We start from the raw sequence: 12,923 nt of genomic DNA on the forward strand, positions 1-12,923 counted from the left end.
TTGCTCTGGGTAACTCTAACCAAACATACGACCCTTTATCATTGAGGTTTTCCCAGATATCCAATAAAAGGTGTGGAACATATGGATGTCAGGAAAATGTAGGGTTGACATAGACTATGGAACCCCTTAAAAAAAAGCCAGGTATGTTTTTTTTGTGTATTATTTGAGCAAAATAAGCCAGACTATTGACATGTGGGTTTATATATTTCCCAGGTGTTCAAAATGTGTATTGTGACCACAAATTTTAAGAAGAATATGGTTGCTATGCTTCTAGTATAATTTGATCTTGCTAGCACCAATCCTGGTTTCCCCCCTCCCAGTGTACTTTACATGTAAAATGGGCTTACACGATGTAAATATTAAATATATACCTAAATATTGTGTACCAACTTAGGATAGAAGTCTTAATTCTCTGTGGTTGGGCACAATAACATCCTAGGCAGTTCCAACATTCTTGTTGGCAAAAAGAACTCCAGATATAAACTTAGTATTATATGATAGTTTCTCACTTGCTTACACATAATTAAATTAAGGCCAATATGTTCAGTATTCTTTCACCTTACAATAGAAGAGTTAAATAGTATCTATTATATAAAAATTACATTTAAAAAGTATAATTAGTCATACTAATAAATATCCTTTTAAAGTATTACAAACATATTTTGTTTGAATTTGATAATAAACATATTAGTGGTTAATCTAGGCAGAAACTGAATAATAATGTACTAAAAAATGAAAAGTAATTACTCCGACACTAAACATTTATCAAGGCAAATACACAAATGTATTATTTATCATAGAATCTTACTCAAATTATTAAACAGAAAAACTGGACCATTATTTATTTTTAATGACTGTAGCTAAATTGTTTCTAAACATGGGAAAATAAATAAAACCATTAGTGTTAACTTGAAAACAAGAAACAAATGATTAAACCCTACCTCTTTGCTTTCTTCCAGGTCTGATTCACTGCTAAAGTCTTCTGTGTTTAGATTTTCAAAATCAGATTCTCCAACAGCTATTGGTACTGTGACAGTAAGGCTTGGGTTGTGTATAAAGGACATGTAATCACTCTCATCGATAATGTACTTTTCCACACTGCTGCCTAAGCCACTTGTGGTTCCATTTCCACCTTTATGATAATCAAAGTCTTTGTTTATTTCAACTGCGTTATGATTAAAAAGGCAGCTGTCTTTTTTGTTGTGAAGTTCCTCCAGTGGTTTGATTTCATCTAGAGCTTTTTGCTTCTTAACAAAACCTTTTTGGATGCATTCACGCATTGTTTTTTTAACAAAATCTATTCCATTTTGTATCCTTCCCACAGCAATTTGAAGGTTGTTCATTTCATTGTCATCATCTGTAGCTGTAAGGTTGTCCGAGCTAAATGAGCTGAGCAACAAGGCCAGGAACAAATTCAATACCTATGCAGTGCATAAAAAGATGAGTTGTTAACATTTCATACAAATGCTATGCTGGTCCCTTGATAACACAGACCTTATCTATTTATTTATTTGCTTTCAATCATACCATTGCCTAGTAAGAACCACACACTGGGACATCACACTGATGTTTCTTGTTCTGCTTTGATAATAGGTTTTTAATGAGCAATTTTTATTTTATGCGTTTTGGAAAAAAAAATTTAATGGGTATCCTACTAGCTTTGAAATTTTATATATAGATGGACATTGACTCAAAGTTCTTAAACCAAGAGTGAGATATATTAATACAAGTCTACCAAATTCAAGCTTCTTTTATACTTTTTTTATATATACAAACAAAGACAAACAAAACCCAAATGTAACATTTGCAAATTAGCTTCACAAAGGCAAAAAAAAAATATTTCTTCCTAATCTCTCAAAGGATCCATTTCTTTTTTTTATGGTAGCTGTAATAAAAGTGAATGTTACCGTAGAGAAAAATGTATCTATTCCTTTCTTAAAGTTAGCCGAGCTATGTGACTTTATTTTTATTCTATGAATATTATTTAAAGAAGAAAGAAGAATTATTTAATTTTAAATCAACTATGTTTATCCTTACTTGATATTAATATTAGTTTTATAATCTTTGTAAGATTTTATTACAATCTGTAAGAGTCTATCATGCAAAACATTTGAGTGTTAGTATTTATTGGCTTCCATATTTGAATTTGTAATTCTGTCTGCGGTTTGGTATTCAATAATTTAAAAATAAATAAATAAAGCTTGATTTCCTATTTTCCAATTGGGTAAAAATGTAAAAATCTATAATAAGGCTTTCACTGAACATCGTGAAATCAAAAAGCATTCTGGCATGGAAAAGCAATCAGGCGATGATTTATGAAGTGAACAATTAGCACTTTTCTATCATTTTGTGTTATTTTTTTATTTTTTTTATAACACCCAGTCTTAATTACAATCATGAGCAAGCATTCTGGTTATCTGAACATGTTTTGTAGTTTAAGGTATGAGTTGGCCATGATTTTAACAATTAAATGTTTGTCTTTGTTAAAATTTAAATTGAGCATGTTGGAGACAGACAGCTCAAAAAATAAAAAAATCTTTAACAAAAGCCAAGCTATGCCTTGTAAAACAGGCCAAAATAGGTTAACAAAAGGATAAGGCTATTAAAATAGAAAAATGTAAAAAATCATACAAAGTGTTGTTATTAATAATGAAAAGGTTAAATGTACTCAATGGACTGCAATAGAGCCTATACTGAGTAAAAAAATGTTATTATTGACTGCAATTTCTTATTTTGTGAGCTAAATATATTTAAAGTACAATGTAGTAAAATTGGATGCATTTCAATTTTAAATAGAAGCATTTTTGGTAAAACACTTGTATTAGCATAAATACTTTAAGTAAAAGCTATCACATCTATTAGTAAAAGTTTTTGCTGTGTGCATGCAGAGCATATGTAAATATGCTGTGCTCCTCTGTGCACTAACATTGAAACATTGCATCAACAGTATTGCAAATTATGTCACAGTCAACAAATGCATGCTGCTGAATCTCTGAGCATGTGCAGCATTCCAATGCGTGTGCATGTAACAATATAAATCTATGCTCTGCATGCACCCATGCACAGCAAAGGTTATGAAACTTTTAGCATAGAAATGGTCATTTTTAGACTATATCAAGCTAAAGAAGTTACCTTTACTTATTAAATATTGTAAAACTACTTGGGAGTGGAATAAGCCAGGGAGATACCTCCCCATGTGAGGCGGCAATTTTATTTGCTGTCCTCCATATATATTTATCTAATGCAAATTCCTATAGTAGGAGGTTTGCAGAGGGGCGCAAATTTAAATTGTTGTGTTAAATTTTTTTCTATATATAGATTCTCTTGAAATTGCATATTGGAAATATATTTGTAAAAACGCCCACTTTAGTCCTATTGGCCCCATGGAAACTAATTGGAACACATGTGTGTGTATATATTGTGCTCCTTATTTACATTTGTTACATGCCTGATGAAATAGCTAGTCAGCTGAGAAACGCGTTGCACGTTTTATATGTTTTAAAATAAAACTGTGATTTTAAGTAGTCTGCCTTTTAACTAATTTTTTTACTTTGGAACACTTTACACCACTTATCCAAAGCATTTAAAAGAACAATCCAGGGAGACCTGATTCAGACAGCTGGTGTCTGTAACATCCAGCCTTCCTTGTTTGCACAATTTCATTGTGCAAACTGCTATGTGAGTACCTATTTTGTATATTTCCTTGGAATCATTCTGTTAAAAGTTTAACCTGCACTAGGAGAAGTTCTGTGTCCTTTAAATTTTAAAGGCTACAACATCCATTATCCAGTCTACAGAAATCTGAGGGAGACCATGCCACATTCAGTTAGCTGAAGACTGCAAAGTCCAGCCTGTGCATATTGCACTTTATTAGTGCACAAACCCTTGTGAGTAGTCAATTGTTAGCAACTTTGTATTTACTGAAAATTTATTTTGGATAAACTGCACTATGAGGCGCTCTTATTTACATCTTTTTTAGATTCTCCATATATATCCCTTTCATTATTCTTTAGTGGCTGAAAGAAAAGGGACCAGAAGTACAACCTATTTTTTGGTAACCTACAGTGGTTTTGAAATGTCCCTCTAAAGAACATTATATCACAAGAAACAAACATAGCCACAGCCAGCAGCCAGTTTTGTATGTCAGGGAACCTTTATCCCGAGATTATTTGACCTAGAAAGGAATTTAAAAATTAGTAGACCACTTGCATAAGTAAAATTCTATATTGACAAACATCTAAAAGCGTGTTATCCTCATATGTTTAGCAGCTCATTGTACCAATTGTTGTGTACTGGAAATTAATATATAATATTTGTCAGAGTTTATAAAAACATTTTTTAATCCGTTTGTCACTTACCACAAGGTTCCCAATGACCATCACCAACATAAACACGATGAGGCACATAGTTTGTCCTGCAACTTCCATGCAGTCCCACATGGTCTCTATCCATTCTCCACACAACACTCGGAACACAATCAGGAAAGAATGGAAGAAGTCATTCATGTGCCAGCGAGGAAGCTCACAGTCCTCTGAAATTTTGCAGACACATTCCTTGTAACTTTTACCAAAGAGCTGCATGCCGACCACAGCAAAAATAAACACGATGATAGCCAACACCAAGGTCAGGTTTCCCAAAGCTCCCACAGAGTTGCCGATGATCTTTATCAGCATGTTCAAAGTAGGCCACGACTTAGCCAACTTGAAGACACGTAGCTAGAAAATACAGATATAGCGTTCATAAGTTGTAATAAAAATGAAGTAGTAACAACATAACTTTTTTTATTATAGTTTATCCTTTTTTAGTATTTAATAATCCCCCTTTTATTTTCTTATCAAACCAGTTCCACTATATTAATTTCACCTCTATGAAAATATTAATCTATACCTGGACTGTCTACTGTTACAGTTGATTGAAAATTCAGTTTAAATCTGCTTTTATCTGTACATAGTATTTATCAAGCATTAAGTAGTACATTGCAACATATCTCCACAAAAATAAATGTTTCATAAGTATTTAAAACTTATTTTGTTAAAAAAATCTGTATGGTTTTCTGTCAGTTCAGGGATATGCCCTTTGTTCTTATGTTGTTTTTATTTCCTTTGCTGTGGCCAGTTAAGTACAGATACAAAGTGCTTCTACGCTAATCTTATAGCTGAAGCATGTTGTACGGTACAGTTTAACAATACTTAGGTACAATGTCTGATATGAAGAGATAATATGTTTTAATTTGTGGAATATAAAGCCATTTAAAATTTTGACACATCACTATAAGTAGGCTAAGCATCTTCTTATGAAAATCATAAAAAGCTAATGCAAATCATAAAAAGCTAATACAGCAGCCTGGATACTATTTGTTTAGTGCATACTACCAAAACATTAGAGATCAAAAAATTATAGCACTTTCTGGACATCATAAAAACAACATTACTCTTTTGGGGATTAAAAACATACTACTTTCTCAAAAAACTAAATTTATGCTTACCTGATAAATTTCTTTCTTTCCGGATATGCAGAGTCCACAACGTTATCAATTACTAGTGGGAATATAACTCCTTGTCAGCAGGAGGAGGCAAAGAGCACCACAGCAAAGCTGTTATGTGTCACTCCCCTACCCATAATCCTTAGTTATTTGACCAAAGTGAAATGGAAAAAGGAATAACGCAAAGGTGTAGAGGTGTCTGAGGTTTAGTCAAAAATAACAGTCTAAGGGTGGGGTCGTGGACTCTCCCTATCTGGAAAGAAAGAAATTTATCAGGTAAGCATAAATTTTGCTTTTTTTCCTAAGATATGGAGAGTCCATAATGTGATCAATTACTAGTGGGAAGGAAAACCCAAGCTAGAGTGCACAAGATGATTAGGGAGGGAGAACAAGACAGGTAGACCTAAGTAGAAGGCACCAACACTTGAAGAACCTTTCTCCCAAAAGAACCCTCTGCCGAGGCAAGAGTGTCAGAATTGTAAAATTTGGAAAAAGTATGCAGAGAGGACCAAGTTGCAGCCTTGCAAATCTGTTCCACAGAAGCTTCATTTTTTAAAGCCCAAGAAGAGGAGACAGCCCTCATGGAATGAGCTGTAATTCTCTCAGGAGGCTGCTGACCAGCAGTCTCGTAAGCAAAACAAAATTAAACTTCTCAACCAGAGGGAAAGAGAAATAGCAGTAGCCTTCTGACCTTTATGCTTTCCAGAGAAACAAACAAATAGGGTAGAACATCCAAGTTGTGCAACAAACATTCCTTATGAGAAGAAGGATTAGGACATTGAGAAGGAACAACAATTTCCTGATTAATATTTCTTTCCGAAACCATTTTCGGAAGAAATCCCAACTTAGTATGCAGGACTGCCTTATTTGCATGAAAGATAAGGTAAGGTGAATCATACTGCAAAGCCGAGAGTTCAGAGACTCTCCTAGCAGAAGAGATAGCAAAAAGAAACAAAACCTTCCAAAATAACAACTTAAAGGGACAGTCAACAATAGAATTTTTTTTTTTTTAAAGATAGATAATCCCTTAATTACCAATTCCCCAGTTTTGAATAACCAACACAGTTATAATTATACACGTTTTTACCTCTGTATTTACCTTGTATCTAAGCCTCAGCAGACTGCCCTCTTATTTCAGTTCTTTTGACAGACTTGCATTTTAGCCAATCAGAGCTGTCTCCATGGTAAATTCACGTGCATGAGCTCAATATTATCTATATGAAGCATGTGAAAATGCCCTCTAGTGGTGAAAAACTATCAAAATGCATTTAGATTAGAGGCGGCCTTCAAGGTCTAAGAAATTAGCATATGAGCCTCCTAGGTTTAGCTTTCAACTAAGAATACCAAGAGAACAAAGCAAAATTGGTGATAAAAGTTTTTTTTTTACTTGACTGTCCCTTTAATATCTATGGAATGCATTGGCTCAAACAGAGCCTGCTGCAAAACTTTAAGAACAATGTTAAGGCTCCAAGGAGGAGCAACAGGTTTAAACACGGTCCTGATTCTGACCAGGGCCTGACAAAAAGAAAGAACATCTTGCATGTCTGCCAGACGCTTGTATAACAAAATAGATAATGCAGAAATCTGACCTTTCAGAGAACTGACAGACAATCCTTTCTCCAGACCTTCCTAGAGAAAGGACAAAATCCTAGGAATCCTGACCCTACTCCAAGAGTAGCCTTTGGATTCACACCAATAAAGGTATTTATGCCATACCTTATGGTAAATCTTTTGAGTAACAGGCTTGCGAGCCTGAATCATGGTCTCAATGACCGAAAAGCCACGCTTAGACAGAACTATACCAGATCCTTGCGAAGCCATGCAGGAGCTATTAGAATTACTGATGCTCTCTCCTGTTTGATATGAGCAATGACTCGTGGAAGGAGAGCAAATGGAGGAAACAGGTATGCTAGACTGAAATCCCAAGGAACCGTCAGAGCATCTATCAGGGCGGCCTGCAGATCTCTTGACCTTGAACCGTACCTTGGAAGCTTGGCGTTCTGCTGAGACGGTGTCAGATCCAACTCCGGCACCCCCCATTTGAGAGTTAACCTCAAGAACACCTCTGGATAGAGAACCCACTCCCCTGGATGAAATGTCTGTCTGCTCAGGAAATCCCCTTCCCAGTTGTCCACACTGGAATGTGGATGGCAGATAGACAACAATTCTGAGCTTCCACCCACTGAATAATCTGAGCCACCTCCTTCATGGCTAAAGAACTCCGAGTTCCTCCCTGGTGGTTGATGTAAGCCACTGAGGTGATGTTGTCTGACTGAAACCTGATAAACCGGGCTAAGGACAACTGAGGCCAAACCAAAAGAGCATTGTAAATCACTCTCAACTCCAAGATGTTTATGGGGAGAGCAGACTCCTCCCGAGTCCATAGTCCCTGCACCTTTTAATGAGTCCCAGACTGCTCCCCAGCCTAGCAGGCTGGCGTCCATGGTCACGATCACCCAGGATGGTCTCCGGAAGCATGTGCCCTGAGACAGATGTTCCTGAGAAAGCTACCACGTGAGAGAGTCTCTTGTCGACTGACCTAGATCTATCTTCTGAGACAGATCCAAATGGTCTCTGTTCCATTGTCTGAGCATGCATAACTGCAGAGCTCTTAAATGGAATTGAGCAAAGGGAATGATGTCCATGGAAGCGACCATCAGACCTCCATACCTCCATACATTGAGCCACTGATGGCCAAACAGTAGACTGCAGAGAGAAGCAAGAGGAAAGAATTTTGGATTTTCTGACTTCTGTCAGAAATATTTTCATAGATAGGGAATCTATTATGGTCCCTAATAAAACTACCCTTGTAGCTGGAACAAGGGAACTCTTTTCCAGATTCACTTTCCATCCGTGGAAACTTGGAAAAGACAACAAGATCCCTGTATGAGAGTATGCTTGTTGAAAAGATGGCGTCTGAACCAATATGTCGTCCAGGTAGGGCGCCACTGCAATTCCCCGAGACCTGATCACTGCCAAGAGAGCCCCCAGAACCTTTAAGAAAATTCTGCTTCCCCTTGTTCCAAGACTGATTGGGTTTTCAAGAAGACTTGGACTGTTCCTGCTTGGAAGAGGAAGCCTTTCCTTTGAAGTTACGAAAGGAACGACAATTACTTTGGTAGGAAAGATCCTTTTCCACCCATAATATCAGAAATTATTTCTGCCAGACAAGGTCTTACCCTTGTAAGGAAGCGCCAGAAGCTTGGACTTAGAGGTAACATCAGCTGACCAAGATTTTAGCCACAATGCCCTGCGGGCTATGACAGCAAAGCCAGATATCTTGGCTCCTAGTCTAACAACTTGTATGGTAGCATCAGAAATAAAGGAATTGGCTAGTTTGAGAGTCTTAATCCTGTCTTGGATCTCCTCCAAAGGAGTCTCTACCAAAATTGAATCAGACAAGGCATTGCACCAATAAGATGCCACACTTAACACAGTGGCAATACAAACTGCAGGTTGCCATTGAAGACCTTGATGAACATACATCCTCTTCAAATAAGCCTACAGCTTTTTATCCATGGGATCCTTAAAAGAGCAGATATCCATTATAGGGATCATAGTACTCTTAGCCAAAGTAGAAATGGCCCCTTCTACTTTAGGCACTGTGCACCATACATCTTTAATGGAATCAGCAACAGGAAACATCTTTTTAAAGACAGGAGACCGGCATCCCTGGATTTTGCCATTCCTGTGAAATAATCTTCGTTGCACGGTCTGGAACAGGAAATTCCTCTACAGAGGAAGGAACATCATAGTATTTATTAAGTTTACTAGATTTCTTAGGGTTGAAAAAGACAGGAGTATCGGAGTCGTCCAAAGTAGCAAAAATCTGAAGTTCACTTCTTCAGTATCAGATAAAGGAAATATACTGTCTGAATCTGAGATTTCACCCTCAGAGGCTACAGACGTATCCTCCTCATCAGACTTATGAGGGAGGGCAACCTGAGTAGCAGTGGGTGGAACAGAAACCTTGTTATCTAAATCTCTAATTTTCCTCTTGCGTTTTGCCTTTACCATAGGAAAAGCAGATAATGCTGCAGATACCGCAGAAGATACCTGAGCAGCACTTTCTGCGGGCAAAAAAACCCCCCCAGGAGTCTGAGAGGAACTGCAGGGTACTGTATGTGATGCCATAGAGGCTAGGGACGTTTGAGGATAAAGCTGTGGCATTGCCTGAACAGCATCATCCTGAAAGACATTAGGCTCAGAAATAAAAATCCTATCTTTGCATTTTAAAGTTCTATCTAGACATGAAGAACAAAATAGCGTCTCCCAACCTAGAAGACAAAAGCACTTACCTGCAAAATCCGCTGTCCGGCAGGTAGACAGCTCACCATGCGTGAAAGGACACATACTCCTTACAGAGACCTGTACAAATAGAAAGAACAGAGTCACCAACTCTAGCTTTCTATATCATGGGCAGCAAATATGTTAGAAAACCAAGCAAGGACTACCTCACAACTTTCTAACTGCTTTAAAGACACCACTACTATACTGCAAAGATTGACGTGGACTACAGCTAAACCCAAAAATCTTGCTTGTAGCAAAAGGAAATCAAATTTTCTTCAGACACCAAAACATCACCTTCTCCATTGACAGAGGCAAAGAGAATGACTGGGGATTATGTGTAGGGGCGAGACACTTAACAGCTTTGCTGTGGTGCTTTTTGCCTCCTCCTGCTGGCCAGGAGTGATATTCCCACTAGTAATTGATGATGTCATGGACTCTCCATATCTTAGGAAAGAAATTCAAGTTTTAAGTTGGGGATTAATGCACTGTTTTAACACACATTGACTGCTAGAAATTTCTGAAGAATTACCCATAATAGATAATAAAATGCTCCCTATGTGGATTCCTCAACCAAGGACACACAGTGAAAGAGGCTAAAGATGGGCATTAAAATAGAAAAGATTAGGGGAGGGGGAATAAATATGAGAAACAACGTATCCAATCAAGGCTGAAGAAGCCATATCTGAGATTAAGGTGGAGCATGGGAGAACTTAAAACTCACAGGGCACCATGGTGAAAGGAGATCAAGGACAAACCAACCATGCCCCATCCTAAGATATAACCCATCCATATTTATATTTTTGTATTACAGAAAATTTAAATAATTATACCCACATTTTAGCAGTAAGTACAGGCACAGAACAGTATTTTGCGACCTTTTTTTACTGTCAATAAAATAAATAATTTATATATATATATATATATATATATATATATATATATATATATATATATATATATATATATATATATATATTACAGCATCATATACCATCAGACCTCTCTATACTTATACACAACTGTCAATTCCATACATATATCAGATCTCAGATCAGACCTAAATTGTCCTGAAGCCACGTTATAAGACATAACCATATCTCAAATTGTATTGAAGTTTCTCTAGAAGTCCCATACACCAAGTGGTTCTGAAGTCCTTCTAGAAACTCCATACCCCCATCAGACATTGGGTCAGACCCAAATGTTACTGCAGCCCTTCTGTCACCCATATATCCATGTCAAACTTCAGAGCAGACCACTGGTCGTGATGCATCTCACTTAGCCCCATGCCCACATCACAGCTTAGATCACAATGCTATCCCTGCAGCCCCTCTGTGAGCAACCACATCATACATCAGATCAGACCCCATGAACTGCTGACTCTGTGTTAACCCCATGCAATCAGCCCTCAGATCAGACCTCTGTGATATATTGTAATGTCACTTAAAGGGACATAATACTCATATGCTAAATCACTTGAAACTGATGCAGTATAACTGTAAAAAGCTGACAAGAAAATATCACCTGAGCATCTCTGAGTAAATTCTGTGTAAAAAAATATACTTCAGCTGTTGCTCAGCTGCAGGTAAAACAAATAAAAAAAAAATGAAATGAACAGCAGCCAATCAGCATCAGCAGTGCTGAGGTCATGAACTCTTTTACCGTGATCTCATGAGATTTCACTAACTCTCATGAGATTTTATAGTAAACTTCCTTAAACTGAATAGGGAAATAAGATGAGTGTGGACGTAAGCTCACTCCCTTAGCTGTCCCGAGACAGACATACTGATTCGCTGCTTAGAAGTCCTTTACAATGGGATGTGGCTACTGAGGAATTTTTGAGGTAAAATATTTTTTCTTTTTTACATAGATATGTTCAGGTGATATTGTATAGTAAGCTTTTTACAGCTATGCTGCATCACTTACATGTTTTTCAACATTTGGGTATCATGGCCCTTTAAGTACCAGGTACAGTTCTGCATATGGCGAGAGAGTGAGAGGCAAAGAACTGATGGGCCTTTCCACCACATGCCTAAAAATATGACAAGCCTTAAGGCTGTAGTGAGCAGTAATCATTGGGAATGGATTCAAAGTATCAACGAGTCCATTTGACATTTACCAGTCTAAGAAGTCTTACAAAAATATAACAAATACTGCTCTTTCATTCATATATCATGAACATAAAATGTATTGGGGGTATGATAGGGACATATATTACAATGAGTTTAGTTATCTAGGCAGGGACTTGAGGTGGGTGAAAATACAAACATTATTTTCTGTGTTGTTATTGATGGTTAAGCCATATTTTTATGCATATATTTTTAATCAAAGCGAAGTGGATGAACTTTGAGAAAAATTGGCAGCAGAAAGAGAATAGATCTCCAACAGAAGGGTAAATAAAGGGAATTGTTAAAGTCAACTTGTGAAATGATAGGTAATTCATTAAGGGTTTTTCAAATATAGGTAGAATATGAATTTAGGTACACTGCAGGAAGCATAAAAAGTTTTGTTTCACGCAAGTTACATTTTGATTTTGAACCAAAAGGAAACAGGATAAGGTCACTGTGGGCAAGATTATGAGTGGCACACTAACTGTTGCACAAGAGCAATAAGGGGTTTATTGCAACTCTTTGCAAATGTTTGAAGCAGTGCGCACTTTACAAGTTGTATGGTTAGTGCGACCTCAGAGCTCTGGTTAACAATTACAGGAGACTAAAAAGTTGCACAAAAACCATCAAAAATACATTTAAATGTACAATTACATGCTTGATAACACTGTCTGATAAACATTATTTAGAAAAAATATTCCAAAAAAAGTTATAAGAGCTCAAAGATATGAGGTCTCAGGTGTTAGAAAAAGAAATTGAGATACATAATAATAATAATAATAATAATAATAATATTAATAATTAAGTAAAACGCTTTGAGTGGGACTCAAAGCGCTTTACATACATACACATGTCCAGATGTGTGTATATATATATATTTGGACATGTGTATGTATGTATATGTTAGAATAGGCTAACAATGGTATTGAGCCAGTTGTTCGTTCCTGTGAGTGCACTTCTTTCTGCATGTATTTAGTCTCCCTATGGGAAAAAGGGGCAACCAGATGTGGACTCCTTGCTCAGTGTGCTTAGAGGAATATGGCTAC

At 36.8% G+C, this 12,923-nt stretch overlaps 1 protein-coding gene across 9 annotated transcripts in view; it reads right to left on the bottom strand.

Annotated features, from left to right (window-relative positions):
• LOC128638134 (sodium channel protein type 2 subunit alpha-like) overlaps positions 1 to 12,923 on the bottom strand; it is a 189,306-nt gene that overhangs the window by 102,571 nt on the left and 73,812 nt on the right. For all 9 annotated transcript variants that reach the window (XM_053690036.1, XM_053690021.1, XM_053690028.1 and 6 more), the window contains 2 exons: positions 4,359 to 4,715; positions 942 to 1,421 (listed from right to left, as the gene is read on the bottom strand). In XM_053690036.1, coding sequence (XP_053546011.1) covers positions 942 to 1,421; positions 4,359 to 4,715 — 837 coding nt within the window. The remainder of the gene's footprint in view (positions 1 to 941; positions 1,422 to 4,358; positions 4,716 to 12,923) is intronic.

This window comes from Bombina bombina, chromosome 1, assembly GCF_027579735.1.
Source record: "Bombina bombina isolate aBomBom1 chromosome 1, aBomBom1.pri, whole genome shotgun sequence".
NCBI lineage: Eukaryota > Metazoa > Chordata > Amphibia > Anura > Bombinatoridae > Bombina > Bombina bombina.